This window comes from Mustela putorius, unplaced genomic scaffold (assembly GCF_011764305.1).
Source record: "Mustela putorius furo isolate JIRA1106 unplaced genomic scaffold, ASM1176430v1.1 tig00003859_pilon_pilon_pilon, whole genome shotgun sequence".
Classification (NCBI taxonomy): domain Eukaryota; kingdom Metazoa; phylum Chordata; class Mammalia; order Carnivora; family Mustelidae; genus Mustela; species Mustela putorius.
Window position 1 is genome coordinate 34,241,681 of NW_025422011.1, and position 18,272 is coordinate 34,259,952.

The following is an 18,272-nucleotide window of genomic DNA, read 5'->3' on the forward strand; positions in this document are numbered from 1 at the left end:
TCAGGAGAACCAGTGTGTTTTAGCCATTAGTTTTCTCATGGCCCCTTTCACCTCCTTGTTCCTCAGGCTGTAGATGAGGGGGTTCAACATGGGGACCACCACTGTATAGATCACAGATGCCACTTTGACCTGATCAGCTGAGTAACTCGACTTGGGCATCACATAAACGAACAAAACTGTCCCATAAAACAAAGTGACCGCAGTGAGGTGGGAAGTGCAGGTAGAGAAGGCCTTCTTCCTCCCCTCCGTAGAGCGCATATTCAGGATTGAGTGGAGAATGTAGCTGTAGGACACAATTATGGTAAACAGTGTGCTGATGAGGACTGATGCAGAAGAGATGGCAGGAGATATTTCGGCAATATAAACATGGCCACAAGAAAGCTTCAGGAGTGGGAAGAGGTCACAGAAAAAATGGTTGATTTTATTTGGTCCACAGAAGGATAGGTTCATCAGACAGCCTGTAAATGATGAAGCATTCATGCATCCGCCCAGGTAAGAAGCCCCCAAAAGGAGGAAGCAGACCACTGGGGACATCTGGGTGGAGTAGAGCAAGGGAGAGCAGATGGCCACATAGCGATCATAAGCCATGGTAGCCAGCAGGAAGCACTCTGTAGTCCCAAAGGTGACATCAGAGCCAAGCTGGGCTATACAGCCAGTCACAGGGATGGTCGTTTTCTCTCTTAAGAAACTCATGAGCATGATTGGCGTGACTGACGTGGAGTACCCAATGTCCACAAAGGCCAAATGGCTGAGGAAAAGGTACATCGGGGTGTGAAGCTGTGGGCTGCTTCGGATTAAGATGATTATACTGATATTTCCCACTATGGTAACTATGTAAACTCCCAGGAAAATCACAAAGAAGATGGCACATAGGGTGGGGTTATCTGTTAACCCCAGAATAATGAACTCTGTCACTGCTGTAAGGTTTTCAGTCTCCATCTACCCATTTAATGTTGCCTATTGAAATCAGAACCAGAGGAGGTTAAACAGGTTGAAATTACCCCACATTTAATGTAGATATCTAAACAGAACCATACAATTATCATTTCTGAATGGTAATTCTGCCTCACTTGTAGAAAGCTTTGTACACATGAATTTTCTTCTCAAATTCCATGAAAATATTACAATTGAAGACTCAACGATCTTGGAATTTAGCTATTTTATTCCTATTTGTATACCATAGAGCAAGTCCTCCCCATGTGTACCAGAAACATGTAAAAGGGTGATCCACCAATACTGATGGTAACAACATAAACTGTAAATCACCAAAATGATGAGGGAAAGGCAAGCTCTGAATTTCCTACCCCCATCCCAAATATGTCTCTGCCCCAGGATTCTCTTTTTTAGATATTATTACCATTTATCCAATTATTGGACAAAAAACATGGAGTTGACTTTGACATCTCTTTCTTACCTCATCATTTTCCTGGAATAAAAAAATTGCATCCTTAGTTATAATTGGTACTAAGGGCTGGAAAGTGTCTATGTCCAAGATGAAAGGACCAAATAGAAATTTTACTATTGTTATGAGTTAAATTCTGAATATTCTGCAAAATCTTCCAGGACTTATCTCTTATACACACTTTTTCATCCTTCTGAGATTACATGAAGCAATAAGAAGAGTCCAGGTATTTTCACAGACTGGATTAATTGGAAAGTGAACTGAAGCATTTGGGGACCTGCAGTAGTAAGCTTTGGTTTCATCAGTTCTATTAAGCAACTGTAAGGAAATAGGAAGTAGGAGCATATGATCGTGATGGGAGGAGAGGGTAGTTAGAGAAATATGGATGCAAGTAGCCAGCTAGGAAGGCTAGGAAATTGGATTGAAAGAAAGATTAACATTTCAGAATAATATTCCCTTATTTCAAATTAGAGCACATGATCAAGGGCAGAAGAGAATATATTAGTTACATTCAGTCATCTCCATGACTCTTCTAGTTTAAAGACCAACACTTTCTTCTGAATAATTTGCTTTTTCCTGAAGAGCTTCTATCTGATGAAGAATTAAGGAAACATACATACATAACTACCAGCAACCATGCATCTTTTACTCAATGTTACATGTGAATCATGGCAATGACATCCTACAGTATGAACAGTACTAAGATTATGTGTCTGAATTCTCATATTCTGGCATTTTTAATGAGACAAAGCCTCAACCTGAAATAAATTTTTTGAGAAGAAAATAAATGGATGAAAGACACAAATGTTTCCAAAGTTGGATATGAATGACATTGGGGAAGACAAAGGGATGTGCAGAAATACCTTGGATTTTGCAGCCACACAAACCTGGGATCAGTTTCTAGCTCTGCCTCTTGCTGTCTATGGAATCAGAGTCACGTTACAAGAAGTTGTGGATCTTCTGTTTCCTCACCTGTAAAAAAGGAAATAATCATACATACCTCATGTGATTATTGTGTTAAAAATGATACGATTTGAATGAAAAGACCCAGCACTGTGTATATAACAAACAAATGCTCAGTTACTAATAATTTACTCGAAATAATCAACTCGCAATTTCTTGTACATGTAAGAGTTCAAATATTTCTGTGTCCTTAAAAAGGAGCAAGGATAAAGTAGTAACATGTCCACTGCAACACTAGGGATAGGCTCCGAGGAATGGTCACTGAATGGCAGAGCCATATTTAAGTGAAGCTTGTGTCATTTGAGATAAGGCCCAAATCACTTACTTCACTGAATGTAATTACAAATTAATTAGTTTATTTGTTTTGGAAAACTACATTGAGAATCCATTGGGATAGAGAAATTAATGTGCACCTCTATTGGGACAGAGAAATAACACATAAACATGATGATATAAAAGTATATGAGTGAAACACATACTCTGTGTTTCCACTTATTTTTTAAATGAAAAAATTAAACATTCAACTCAAATTGAAAATAATTATAACATTTTACTATCATTGCAGTTGATTATTAGATCAAGATGACTAATGTGGCTGTGACATTTTGTGGCATTTCTGAAATGTGACTATGTTGAGTGGCCCAGGTTTTCATGTCACCTATGTTTAGAGATAACTTGGGTTTGCTAGTACTGTTCAATTTACAAACATGAATCCACTGGAATTGTAATATTATTTTCAACATAAGTGATGTACATTTTTTAAAAATCACATATATTTTTCTCATGTAATATGGATCTGTCCTAGGACACTTGACACACACACCATGCTTGTTGGTGGCAGACATTTCTCACACACATGCTATTCTCTCTCCCCTTTGCTAACTTTGATCCACCAACATGTAAGCTTTCTAATAAAACAATGAAGCTCACCCTAACATTTTTCTTAGGACTCTGCCATCTACAAATGCCACATAGACTGGCAGGTTGTCAAAGATACATGGCTGCAATCTACTCTGGCTCTATTCTTGAACCATGGCCACAAAGCAGAAGGTTCTCTAAGGTTGAAAGTCAGGTTCCTTTGATTCTGGGAATGAATCCATCAATCAATGACCTTCAGAACAAAGCTAAACCTGATAATCCACATTAGGAGGGCCTAACAGCTCAAACACCTCAAATCCAGCAAATTAGGAAATGGACATGCTGTGAGACTCCCTCTGTCCTAGAAAGATACTATTCCTTTAGGTTTTAAGGAAGCCCGACTATGGCTGATGAATGATAGAAACAGGTACCACTGATTCCACAAAAACATTCCAGATCCTATCTGGGAGAATTAAAGTCCCTTCATTCCTGTTCCTCTCCCAACATTCTGTTCACATCACTTGATTAGTACCATTACAGGTGGAAGATCTTGTTCTTTCCCTGGAATGAAAGTGCAGTGTTTATGATTAATGATTTTGCATCCCTCTTAAATGGTGTAATGCTGGGAATATAGGACTAAATAGATGTTTGTTGAATTAGTGTTAAACAATTTTTAGAAAATCTATGCATTAGATACTATGCTAAAACCTAAAAGTAGACATACTTCTATCTCTATCTTTACCCAACTACAAATCATTTTATGATGGTATTCACCACTCCACACCCTTATTCTTAGTCATCTTAGATCTCAGGTTTAAATATATTTCACCCTTGAAGTGTCCTCTGACACCCTGGACTAAGTTACAGTGTCACAGTGAGTAGTTTCAGAGAACCCTGAAATATGTTCTGCACTTTTACACCTTTACTTATGTAGACACTAGTGTAAGTCATTGCTCAATGTCTTCGTTTTTGTTTTTGTTTTTGTTTTGCCTACTTTCCTACATTTCCATGAGGGAGGGATCATGTCTGCCTTGTTCCACACTTTCTTCTTAAAACATTGCATAGAAGGGGTGCCTGGATGGCTCAGTCGGTTAAGCATCTGCCTTCAGCTCAGGTCATGATCCCAGGGTCCTGGGATTTAGCCCTGCATCGGGACTCAAGGGAGCCTGCTTCTCCCCCTGCTTGTGCACTCTCTCTCTCTCACTGTCAAATAATAAATAAAATCTTAAAAAAAAAAAAACAAAAAACACTGTATCATACATAGCTGTTTTAAAAAAAATGAATGAGTGAATAAATGAGTGACCTACTTTTTAAGATTTTTATTTTACTGTGGTATATCTAATATGAGACGTCCTCTTAAGAGGCTTCTGGGGGCACACTACAGTACCGTTAACTACAGTATAATGTTCTACAGCAGATCTTTAGGACTTCCTCATCTTGCTTAACTGCAACCCTGTTGATTAGCAACTCGCCATTTCGCTCCAGCTCCAGCTTCTGACAACCGTCATTCCATTCTCGAGTCTGTGAGTGACTATCTTAGGTACACCGTAAAGTGGAGTCCTACAGTATTAGCCCTTCTGCGACTGGTTTATTTCACTTGGCATAACGTCTTCCAGGTTCATCCACGCTGTCACATATTACAGAATCTCCTTCTTTAAAAGACTAAATAATATTCCATTGTATGTATAGATGCCAACCTTGCTTTATGCACTTATCTGTCAGTGGACATTTAGGTTGCTTTCATATCTTGGCTCTTGTAAACAATGCCGGTGTGGACGTGAGAGTGCTAAAATCTCTGAGATACTGACTTCAGTTCTTTTAGATCGATATCTAGAGGTGGGACTATTGGATGATATGGTAGTTCTGTTGTTGACTGAGGAAACTTCATACTGTTTTTCATAGCAGCTGCATTCCCAGCAACAATATACAAAAGTTTGCTCTTTCTCCACATCCTCACCTACACTTGCTATTTTTTTTTTTTTTGCTAGTAGACAGCTTGATGCATGTGAGGTAATATCTCATCATGGTCTTGATTTGCATCTACATGAAGATTAGTGATGCTGAGCATCTTTCTTTGTACCTCTTGGCCATTTTTATGTCTTCTTTGAAGAAATGTCCGTTCAAGTCTTTAGGCCATTTTTAAATTGAGCTACTAGTGTTTTTGCTATTGACTTGTTTTTATTCGATTGTTCTTTACATATTTTGGAAATTAACCTCTTACCGGATATATGGTTTGCAAATATTTTTATCTCATTCCATAGTGGCCTTTTCACTTTGGTGATTGTTTTCATTGCTGTGCAGAAACTTTTTAAAAATTAATTTCTTTATTGTTTAATTTTTTATTATTTTTAAAGATTTATTTGTTTGTTTGACAGAGAGACACATAGTGAGAGAGGGAACATAAGCAGGGGGAGTGGGAGAGGGAGAAGCAGGCTCCCCACTGAGCAGGGAGGCCAATGTGGGGCTCCATTCCAGGACCCTGGGATCATGACCTGAGCTGAAGGCAGACACTTAATGACTGAGCCACCCGGGTGCCCCAGTGCAGAAGCTTTTTAGTTTGATGTAGTCCTTATCTATTTTTGTCTTTGTTGCCTGTGATTTCGATGTCATACCAAAAAAAATTATTGCCAAGAACAACAACAAGAAAGTTTTCCCCTATGTTCTCCTATAGGGCATTTCTTCTTGGAGTTTTAGTTCTTAAATATAAGTCTTTAATTCATTTTGAGTTGATTCTTGTGTGCAGTGTAAGGTGAGAGTTCCATTTCATTCTTTTGCATGTGGAGATCCAGTTTTCCCAACACCACTTATTGACGGACTGTCTATCCTTTCCTCACTGAGTATTTTTGGTGCCCTTGTCGAGAATGACTTGACTGCACCCGGATGTGTTTATTTTTGGCTCTCTGTTTTATTCATTGCACTGTATGACTGTCTTTATGTCAGTACCATAGTGTTGATTATTGTAGCTTTGCAATATTGTTTGAATCAGAAAGTGTGATGCCTACAGTTTTTTTTTTTCTTCCTTCTTAAGATTATTTTGGCTGTTTGGGGGTCCTCTGTGGCTTTTTGTTCATTGAAAGATACAATTAAGAGAGCCAAAAGGCAAACCAGAATGGAAGTGTAACTTTAAAATTACAAATTTGACAAAGGACTTGTATACAGATTACAGTAAGAACAAATCAATAAGAAAAGTACAATATGAGAGTAAAATTGGCAAAAGACTTAAAGAGACATTACACAAAAGAAGATGTACAAGTCGCTGATAAATATATATTTTTTAAATGCAGAACATAAGAGGTCCAGAGAGATGAGAGGAACACTGCCTGATTACTTTGTTATAAAATCTGTGACTAGTCCGGGATTCTTTGGCGTTATCTTTTTTAAAAACTGTGGGTAAATAACTCCAACCATCAGAGAACCGAGATGCCAGGACTTCTTCAAGCTAGCTCCTTCTATAATGGTCTTTATATCCCTGACTATTTGCAAAGAGTTACACTGCCACAAATTTATTTGCCGGGAACATTGAACTGGGGGGAGTCGGAATATACTCTTGCTCTAGGACTCATGTGACACACACCACTTTGGTAATAATTGGAAAATGCTATTTTACTCTTGAAACAGGATTAATCGAAGTCATAGGGAAGGTTCTGGAGGCAGGGAGGTAATTAAGGAGGCTGAAAGCTCTCCAGGCTCACTCACGAGCCCCTGAAATAAAGCCATGACAGAATTGCAGCGATGAACACCTTGGCGGATGTTACAAAGATATTTCAGGCCTGCGGCAGCCTGGGTGTTTATTGAGCTTGACTTTCTGTGGTGTCTTTCTTTTTTTTTTAAGATTTTTATTTGTTTGACAGACAGATCACAAGTAGGCAGAGAGGCAGGCAGAGAGAGAGAGGAGGAGGCAGGCTCCCTGCTGAGCAGAGAGCCCGATGCGAGGCTCGATCCTAGGACCCTAGGGATCATGACCTGAGCTGAAGACAGAGGCTTTAACCACTGAGCCACCCAGGCGCCCCAGCCTGGGTATCTTAATCCATAATTTTATACCCTGGAAATACCAACTGGCTTGCTGAAAGCAAGCTCCACTGGGCCGTAGCCCCCTCCCCAGCACCACACCCAGGCAGTTCTTCCTACTATTCAAAGGCTTGTCAGCACATGTTCAAAGACAAGTGTCTGCATTCAAGCTTTTGAGAAATACGAAAAACTACTGGGAATTCTCGAAGGAGCTCTCAGAGACTCAGCCTTCAGAGTTCCTTCTGTGTTACCTGGATTGAGCTGTCTTGGTGACAAAACTATAGAATAAATTCTTTAGGTCTGTCTTATTTTAGGCGGGAATAAAATTTTTCAAGACTCCAGCATAACTATTTCAAAAGATTATGATAACCTGGTATAAGACAGGAGAAAGTGACCCAGACTGGCAACACTACCATCGTTTGCATTTCCATTGAATACATGATGCTTTCTAAGATGTTAATTTACAAGATGCTATTTTAAAAATATAGAGCCTAACAGAAGAAAAAGAAAACACTCTCTAATCATGGACTGTAAACAATGAACAAAGAGAGAGAGACAAAGTGAAATTATATTTCCCAAGTCTCCTAACCCTGAAAGGTACATATTTAATTTGAACCCAGCTGAATTTCATGAAATATTCTGGGACTCCAGAAAATTATAAATTAAGGTTGACATTAGTTAACATACTGGTATTTTGTGTTTAAGATAGTTCTTCACATAAAGTGATAAGGCTAATGGAAAACATAAGCATCTATCACATATGTTCTGAAAACTATCATTTTTCAGTTTCTGGAATCACACTGAATTTCTTTTAAAATAACCGATGTCTTCTAGCCATCAATTTTCTCATGGCCTCTTCCGCCACTTTGTTTCTCAGACTGTAAATCAAGGGGTTCAGCATGGGGATCACCACTGTGTAGAACACAGACACCACTTTAATGTGGTCAGACGAGTAACCTGACTTTGGTATGACATAGACAAATGTGACTGTCCCATAAAACAAAGTGACTGCCCTGAGGTGAGAAATACAAATAGAGAAGGCCTTGTGTCCTCCCTCGGGGGAATGCGTACATAGGACGGAGTGCAGGATGTATAGATATGAAACAGCTATGATGATCAGTGTGATTACAATGACTGAGACCCAGCTGAGACAACAGGAGATACTTCAGCAACATAAATACGGGTACCAGAAAGTTTTGCTAATGGTGGGAGGTCACAGAAGAGATGGTTGATTTTATTTGGCCCACAGAAAGTCAAGCTCAATAAACAGCCAGTAAATGATGACCCATTCACACGTTGCCCCAGATAGGGAACAGCCAATAGGATGATACAGACTCTGGAAGGCAGAGGGTAGAGTAGAGAAGTGGAGAACAGATGCCCACAAATAGCGATCACGGGTCATGGCAGCCAGCAGGAAGCACTCCACCATTCCAAAGATAACATCAGAGCCAGGCTGAGCTATGCAACCAGCGACAGGAAATTCACGATCATGCTGGGCATGACTGACATGGGACACCCAATATCCATAAAGGCCAAATGGCTGAGGAAAAGGTACATTGGGGTGTGAAGCTGAGGGCTTCTGCAGATTAACATGATTATGCTGATATTGCCCAATATGGTAGTAACATAGATTCCTAGAAAAACCACAAAGAAGACAGAGCAAAGTGTAGGATCCTCTTTTAACCCCATAATGAACTCCATCACCATTGTGTGGTTTTCGGTCTCCATCTTATTTGTAATGATGCCTATTGAAATAAAAACCAGTGTGTATTAAGGATAAGTTAAATGATCTCATAGGTGACATATTTACTTTACTATTCACCCTATTAAAAAATTAAAACCGGGACACCTGGCTGTCTCAGTCAGAAGAGCATGAGGCTCTTGATTTTGGGGGTAGGCATTTGAGCCCCTATGTTGTATGTAGAAATTAAATAAACAGACTTCAAAAAAATCAAAACACAGATCCCTTTTGTCTAGTTTACACTCTACAAAATGTTTCCAAACATATTTACATTATGCAAGATTTGAGACTATTAATGTCCATTACTTTAAGGCCAAAGATACAAAGAGATTAGTGACTCAGATCAGAGCACAGTTAACACTCACATTTGCATCATTTGATTAGTTCAAGTTGTTGAGTGAACACTTAAATCTGATGAGAACCAAAAAAGTCAGCCTGATTGACCTTAAGTTAGTGTTTAGCAATATCCAATTTGCTCCTATCTCGTTCACCTCAGAGACCACACTTCCCAGACCTTTGTGGTTTAGGTGCGACTGTGAATAGTACATGCAAATGGGCTAGCTCAAGAAATGCAGTACATCTCTTCCAGATCAAATTAAGTTACAGGTGGACAATGTTCTCTTCCTCTTCCACAGTGATATATTCTACATGATACAACTAGAAGGTAGAGGTACCTCCCACCAGCCTGGGATTTGAGGGAATGTGGAAAACAGAGGGTAACTGGAAATACACTAGAAGTGAAAAAATAAATCTGTGCTATGTTAGACTACACTGAGTTTCCAGGGTTGATTTGTTAGAAGAGCGTAACATCACTTTACCTGGTGCATATAATTATAGACCGGCTGTAAATGGAAGCTGTGTGTAGGGTTTAATCCTGAGAACAGGAAGAGAAATAAATCAACTTTGGGTTATTTATTGTCCCTCAGGTACTCTACAGACCTAACAAAAAGATACATTTCCAATCCTATATGAATAATACACATAGAATATGTGGACACAATGCTTCCATGCTTATATTATGCCAGCTATGTGAGAGCAAGACAGTAATACATACATGTAAGGAATATCAAAGATCGGTGCACCTAACAAAGTTAACGAGTGGGTTTAATCATTAAGAATGCGAAAATTAGGGGCACCTGGGTGGCTCAGTGGGTTAAGCCTCTGACTTCGGCTCGGGTTGTGGTCTCAGGGTCCTGGGATCGAGCCCCGCATCGGGCTCTCTGCTTGGCGGGGAGCCTGCTTCCTCCTCTCTCTCTCTTTGCCTGCCTCTCTGCCTACTTGTGATCTCTCTCTGTCAAATAAATACATAAGTTCTTAAAAAAAAAAAAAGAATGCGAAAATTAAAATTAAAGCAGACTCATTTTAAGCAACACTGTGAACATGAAATATCCGAAAACGCTCTGAGCAAAATACTTGGGTAAACTGCTAACTTCCATATCGGGAAACATGTTCAGAATGCAGAAGTGAGCTTTCATGTAAAAAAGGAAATCTCAACCAACCAAAAATGATGGGAGAGTTGGTGATCAGCACAATGAGCTGAAGCAGGACTGCAGCTGTCTAGGGGCGCCTGTGGCTCAGTCGGTTAAGCATCTGCCTTCAGCTCAGGTCATGATCCTGGGGTCCTGGAATCGAGTACCCCATCAGACTGTGTCTCCCTCTGCCTGCCACTCCCCTCAGCTTGTGTGCGCTCTTGCCCTCAAGTGCTCTGACAAATAAATCAATAAAATCTTTAAAAAAAAAAAAAAAAAAAAGGAACTGCAACCCTCTAGACCTTCGCCAATCTCCACAACCAAGGACCTTGTGCTTTAATAGCTGTGCAGGCCCTGGAGGGAAGGGTTGGATACGCTGCAGAGTAGAAACTGAGGCTCTCAGTTTCCCCACATACTTCTTCATAATTCACCTCCGAGTAGCCCACAAACCATCATTATAATCATTCCCATGGTCGCACCTCCATTTCCTTTTTGGTCTTTTTTGCCCTCATCTAACAACAGTGACTTCTGGCTAAATGCAATTTTCAGCTTACTCTACACCTGCCCTCTTAGACCAAACTGTGTCTGGGGAAAACATACAAATGCTTTGATGGGTCTCATTTAAGTTGTGACCACATACTTCAAGTGATCCTACATAGATGTCCCATTATACTATATTTTCTTAGTACACCCACTCTCTTGTCCTTCCATTCCAACTTCATCTCTGATAAGGAGTGGGTAAATTGTGGCCTACAGAGATTAGAAAATTTTATTATCACACACATTATTGATAACTAAGCTTAAAACTAGACCTTATATTTTGTTTCCTAATTGATGACTATCTGTTGAATAGTACATAGTATTCAGGCAATTGTCCAAGGAAAGAAAATCAAATATCAGAGTATTTGATATCCACTATATTTGGAAAAGATCTAAAAAGCACAAATTATTTTTTCATTCAAAAATATTTATCGAGGGGCACCTGGGTTAAGCCTCTGCCTTCAGCACAGGTCATGATCTCAGGGTTCTGGCATCGAGTTCCACATCGGGCTCTCTGCTCAGCGGGGAGCCTGCTTCCCCCTCTTTCTCTGCCAGCTGCTCCACCTACTCGTGATCTCTCTGTCAAATAAATAAATAAAATATTTTTTAAAAATATATTTTTGAGCACTTTCTATTTATCAAAGACTTCTAGGTATGTGTGAATTTCTGCTAAATAACAAAAAGACACACCATCTTGTCTTGCATTCTATTGTGTCATACATTCTATTGCGGAGGGCATACAAATCAAAAAGAAAGGAAAAAAGAAAAGTAAATAAGTAAGATAATTACTGACAATGGTAAGTACTGTGCTGAGAGTTAATCTAGGGTGATTTGATCGTGTTATGCTGGCTCATTTAAAATTCACCAGGAGGTGCCTGCCTGGGTGGCTCAGTCAGTTAAGTGTCTGACTCTTGGTTTCAGCCCAGGTCATAATGAAGCCCGCACTGGGCTCCATACTCAGTGCAAAGTCTGTTTGAGATTCTGCCTTTCTCCTTCCCCCTCTGCCCTTCCTGCCACTCATACACTCTCTGTCTCTCAAATCAAAACATAAATAAAATCTTTAAATTGGTCCAGAGGAACCTCTCTGTGGAGGAGATATTTTAAATGATGCATAAACAATACAAGCAAACCAGCCACGCTAAGATAGAGTAGAAGAGCATTGCAGTGCGAACTGCAAATAGCAAGGGCCCCGAAGTGAGAGCTTTGCACTTTGTTTGGAAGAACAGCCAAGCCCATGTGGTGGGTAGAGTGATACAAGATTAACCCAACTAGGTGGAAGTCAGATCACCTGTGGCTTTGTAAGTCATAATGAGTTTAAACATTATTCTAAGTGCAATGGGAAGATAGTGCAAAATTTGAAAGAGAATGTCATGATCGAATTTGCATAATGACAGGATAACTCTGGCTACTTTAAGGGGACTAACGTAGAGGAGTGAGAATGAACAGAAAGACCTTTCAGAATACTGTAGTCATCTTGGTGCAATGTGGTGCTGGCTTGCGGGGCAGTGGTCAAGATCGAGCATAGTGGACAGAATAGGGAAATATTTGGTTAGGTTACAGGGGAATCTGTAGCTGAGTCCAAGGAAATGGGAAGATGATACTAACACAGGATTTTTTTTCTTTTTAAAGGGAAGACCAACTAACCTGTAGCCACTTCCAGTTTCGAGGTCATGCCAGCATGCCAGCATCCCAGCATCCCTGCAATCCTGCATCCCAGGTTCCCAGCAAGAAATAAGCCAGATCACCGAAAAAGCAAGCGCCAAACAATGAAAAGAATGGGCAAGTAGTATCGAAAATATTACCAAATATCAAATAATATTTTGGAAGTATTATTAAATATGAGAAGTCCGCTCCTTGAGAGAGAAGAAATGTAATTGTTTTTGAAAGGAACACAGTTCACCCTGTATAGTCCTCTGAATTTCCAAATGGAGTATTTGCTACTTTAAAAAAACCTAACGTAATTTTTTTTTTTTTACAAAATATACAGGTAAATAACTATCAGTACCTTATTCTTAGTCAATTTTACTATGAAAAACTGTATCCTCTGCAGTGATGATTAGACCAATGTGATTTGATCAGTTTTTCAGATAAATTAGCTTGATCCAGTATTATAAGAATACTAAATCGCTAGCTTCATTAACTAGTCCTACGACTGTGTCAGAGGTTTAAATGACACAAATCTAAAACAAACCTTATATTTTTTAAAGAAAATCTATACATGAAAGACTCAAATAAGTTCAAAATAGGATATGGAAAACATGACGTACAGTTGCTGCAATGAAAATAAGATTTCAGAACAAAAATATCTGGGGATAAATTTAAGCTATGCTACTTACGAGCCCGATGATCTTGAAAAAGTTACGTAACCCTTTTGAGACCCAATATCCTTATTTTAAAAAAAAAAGATTTTTATTTATTTGAGAGAGAGAGAGAAAGAATGAGAACAAGTGAGCGTGAGAGTGGGAAGGTCAGAGGGAGAAGCAGATCCCCTGCTGAGCAGGGAGCCTGACTCCTGACTCCATCCCGGGACTCCAGGACTACGACCTGAGCCAAAGGCAGTTGCTCATCCAACTGAGCCACCCAGGAGCCCTCAATATCCTTATTTTTAAAATTAAGATAATATTTAACTCACAATTGCTGTGTTGAGGGAGATAGTGCATGCTAATACACCTAGCAACAGATAGTAGTAAACAAATAATCCATAAGTGAGAATCTACTTCAAACAATAACACTATTAGCTTCTACGAGAAATGCAGAGCATGTTTACAAATCAATAACAAGAATGAATGTTACCTGCTGGTCAATATAATGACAGGGACAAATTCTAGGAGTCATTTCTGAATGGCAGGGCTGATGTATGCAGCAGTTAGGACTGTCTAGAGTACGATACCTTGACCTCAGTATCAGATATCCACAAGTTTGTAAACATTCCGCTGAAAATCCAGTGGGAGAAAATCCAAGGAGATTGAGAAAATGAGGTGCATTTAGGTTTGCCTACACCATTATGCGGGCTGAGATACTCACTGAGGTCTCAGGGGCTTCACTTATGCTTCTCATTATTGGTATAGGTATTACAATGGCAAACACCTAATTAGTTTTGAAACTTGATTTGGGTCAACCACAATTAATGTGTGCTATCCTTTGGTCATCTGTGATATTTCTAAGAGCCATGATGAGGTCCCTAGAACTATTTTCTAGAATACTGTCCTGTGGTTCATGGTTAGTCATATTTCGGGGAGCTGCAACAAAAGCCAGGGTGCTTTTCTCTGTGTGAAACTGACCTATGATCTATTTCGGCATTGGCATTTCCCATTTACCACATAGATGGCCCCACCAAACCCCCAGACTCCTGAAATAGACAGAAATGAAATCACTGAAGATACTTCTTCCTCTCCCTACCTCATATTTATCTCTAGCCCCATCCTGCCTTGGATAACCAAGAATCTCTTTCTTGTTCCTGATTTCCATAGGGTTTTCCCTATGGAAAGTGATGTTATTGTTGTATTGTTCCGAAATTGCTTTCCTGTACTCAAAAAATAACCAAGAATCTCTTTCCTGTACTCAAAAAATAACCAAGAATCTCTTTCTTGTTCCTGATTTCCATAGGGTTTTCCCTATGGAAAGTGATGTTACTGTTTGTATTGTTCCGAAATTGCTTTCCTGTACTCAAAAAATTCCATGTGAGTAGGTATTAATCTCCTTCACTCTCTGTAAAGATCCATGGTATTCAAGTATTTAATTAGTATTTATTTAGCTATACTCCGCCAATGCTTCATTGTGCTTATATACCAGTTAGTTCTCTTGGATGTACTCTAAAATGTGGAATTACTGGGTCAAAAGCTTTGCCAATTTAAATTTGATATATACTGCCAAATTGTACTTCTTCATTCTTTGTATCTGTGTGTGTATATAAAAGTGTGTGTGTGTGTGTGTGTGAGAGAGAGAGAGAGAGAGAGAGAGATATTCTGGGTAATTCCTAAGAGCTATATTTCAGCTAATTAATTCTTTCTTCAGTTAAGTATAATCTGCTGTTTAATCTATTTTTTTCTGATTACACTTCTTTAAAATATTTTATTTATTTATTTGACAGACAGAGATCACAAGTAGACAGAGAAGCAGGCAGAGAGAGAGAGGAAAACAGGCTCCTTGCTCAGCAGAATGCCTGATGTGGGGCTCAATCCCAGTACCCTGAGACCATGACATGAGTCGAAGACAGAAGCTTAACCACTGAGCCACCCAGGTGCCCCTTCTGAGTACATTTTTGATTTCTAGACTCTTTGTTTTTTGTTTTTTTTTTTTCAAATTTCTATGCTCTTTTCTAAAACAAAAACCCTTCGGAGGTTTATTATTCTATTCCTTCAAAAATATTAACCAATATTTTATAATGTCTGTTAGATCATTCTATTACCTGAAGTTCTTGATGGTATAAATCTGCTCTGTGATATGTCTGCACATAATCTTATTTTTTCTGTTCCTTTTTTTTTTTTTTGCGTTTGCTTTTTTATAATTTCAAATTTTGAGCACATCTTTTTTTAGTGGGGCTGGTCTGTGTTACTCTTATCTAGGCTGGGTTCATAGTACTCTGCCCAAATAAGTTTCGTTTTCTATTTCCGCTAGCTCTCTTCTGTATCACTGGCTCAGGATAAACTGTGGTGCTGTTTTCTTGACTTGAAGGTCTACAGAAGAGGAAGACAGTAAAATTTGAACCCCAAAGGCATATAGTGGTACAGATTTTGGTCTAAAATTCCCAAGAGAGATATTTTTTCCTTCCAAAAGAAAGAAACTACAGTTATGTTTAAAAATTTGATTTTACTGTTGGTGGGAATGCAAGTTGGTGCAGTCACTTTGGAAAACAGTGTGGAGATTCCTCAAGAAATTAAAAATAGAGCTTCCCTATGACTCTGCAATTGCACTACTGGGTGTTTACCCCAAAGATACAGGTGTCCTGAAAAGAAGAGCCATCTGTACCCCAATGTTTATAGCAGCAATGGCCACGGTCGCCAAACTGTGGAAAGAACCAAGATGCCCTTCAACGGACGAATGGATAAGAAAGATGTGGTCCATACACACTATGGAGTATTATGCCTCCATCAGAAAGGATGAATACCCAACTTTTGTAGCAACATGGACGGGACTGGAAAAGATGATGCTGAGTGAAATAAGTCAAGCAGAGAGAGTAAATTATCATATGGTTTCACTTATTTGTGGAGCATAACAAATAGCATGGAAGACAAGGGGAGTTAGAGAGGAGAAGGGAGTTGGTGGAAATTGGAAGGGGAGGTGGACCATGAGAGACTATGGACTCTGAAAAACAATCTGAGGGGTTCGAAGCAGCGGGGGGTGGGAGGTTAGGGGAACCAGGTGGTGGGTATTAGAGAGGGCACGGATTGTATGGAGCACTGGGTGTGGTGCAAAAACAATGAATACTGATATGCTGAAAATAAATTTTAAAAATTTTTAAAAAATTGATTTTATACTACCAGCCCAAGCAACACCTCAGTATATCCCTTTCTGCAGGTAACTACAATGTGCAGTTATTATAATCCCTGGAATGCCAGGAGGCTTAGGGACGGAGCCTTACAGAAATTTAGTATTCCGGACCTGATACCATCTCCTTAAAGATAAAACTTTTAGCAGCAAGGGGTCAGAGTTTACACTTTCAAGAGATTGGATTAAAAACTTTTAATGGCCAGGTTCACGTTGGGAAAGAGTCTTTTGCTAACACTGATAATTGTGATATGCATTGAATATGCTGATACGAGAACTTAAATGTCTTCTGAACTGAAGGAAAAAGCAAGAGCCCATGACATTTCTGAGTGCACCACTCTCATGGGCAAGGGAGATCTCATCATTTTTCATTTTAAAGTAAAATTTTTTTATTTTGTGATACTAGAAATTGACAGGAGGTTGAAAGCTTGAAAGGCTCTGAGGTTTAGAGGAGCCTCCATACCTACTTGGGGCTTGTCAACCCTGGTGCCTCCCAGGCAAATCTAAGTCTTCCTTCAACTTTTACAGGAGTAGTACACAATGAACAACAAAATATAATGACTTAAAGCCAAGAAGGCCATATTCCTAGTAAAAGTGCCCTGGAAAGTCATTGATAAAATATATTAGGAACTGCAAGATCCCTTGTTGTCAAAAAAAAAAAAAAAAAAAAAAAAAAAAAAAAGATGGAGATTTTGATTTTTGTTTAGACTTTGATTGATTACCTCTTATGGTATCAACCAGAAGTCCCCAAACCAATGGCCCAAATTTTCCAGCTTCTGGATTAAAGTATTTGTGAAAATGCTTCAGTTGGAGGTTTGCATGTCCTTCCTTTTTTTTTTTTTCCTGCATTTATTTTATTTGCATGCAATGTATTTTCTAAATATTTACTTACCTGTTTGAGAGAGAGAGCACGAGCAGGGGGAGGAGCAGAGGAAGAGAGAGTCCCAGACTCCCCCCTCTGTTTAGAGCCCATGGGGCTCAATCTCACGACCCCGTGATCATGACCTGAGTCAAAAACCAAGAGTCAGATGCTTAACCCACTGTGCCACCAAGGTGCCCCTGCATGAGATGTATTTTTATCGATTTATCTTGTACAAGGGCAAAAGTTGTCACAAGGAAGGTAAAGGCTTTTGGTTTGACCTTTGCTCTTTGGGGCAGATAATTTGAAAAGTTGGCAGAAAAATCTCATGTTCCTCTGTGGGCATAGACGGGATTGGTGAATCCACTCGTGTTTCTCCCACACTGACCATGTGCCAAGAACTCAGCCAAAGAAGGGAAAGACTTGCACATAATCAGAGCCACCTCCCTGTGCCATGTTGTCTACCAAGTATAGAGGTGAAGGGGATTTAGTGTTTGCCTTCTATAAATATAAAAAAATGATGAGAAAATGTAGATTCACAAATGCCCCTACAGACAGTATCCTAAATGATTGTCTGTTAGCTTCATTTCCTGAGTGTGCTATCAAATTATCTTTCTTCTCCTCCCCTCTCCTTCTCTAACACATGGCTATAACCACCAATTTACAATTGGAAAACAAGAGAAACAAAAATGTTTTCCCATATTCTGATGGGTTGTTGGCAAACATGTAGCATAACCTTGTAAACAAGGACAACTTTGATATTCAGTCCTCTTGTAGACAGTGGTAATCTACATACTAAGAAGCAAGTAATATTTGCAGATGAAACTTTAGACACCAACTACTTGGCTAGCCAATATACTTTGAGGGAAGAAACATATTGATGTGGGTGTAATGGGACATGTAATATTGCTTGATCAAGATTATGCTTCTGTGGTTGACTTCCCA

General features: G+C 39.3%; 1 protein-coding gene and 1 pseudogene across 1 annotated transcript; both read right to left on the reverse strand.

Annotated features, from left to right (window-relative positions):
* LOC101676611 (olfactory receptor 481) lies at positions 1-945 on the reverse strand. Its single transcript, XM_004780161.2, has one exon. It carries the CDS (start codon positions 937-939, stop codon positions 1-3), a length of 939 nt encoding a protein of 312 aa, XP_004780218.1. The 5' UTR covers positions 940-945.
* A 7,097-nt stretch (positions 946-8,042) lies between these two features.
* LOC101676906 lies at positions 8,043-8,959 on the reverse strand (annotated as a pseudogene).
* Positions 8,960-18,272: the final 9,313 nt, after the last annotated feature.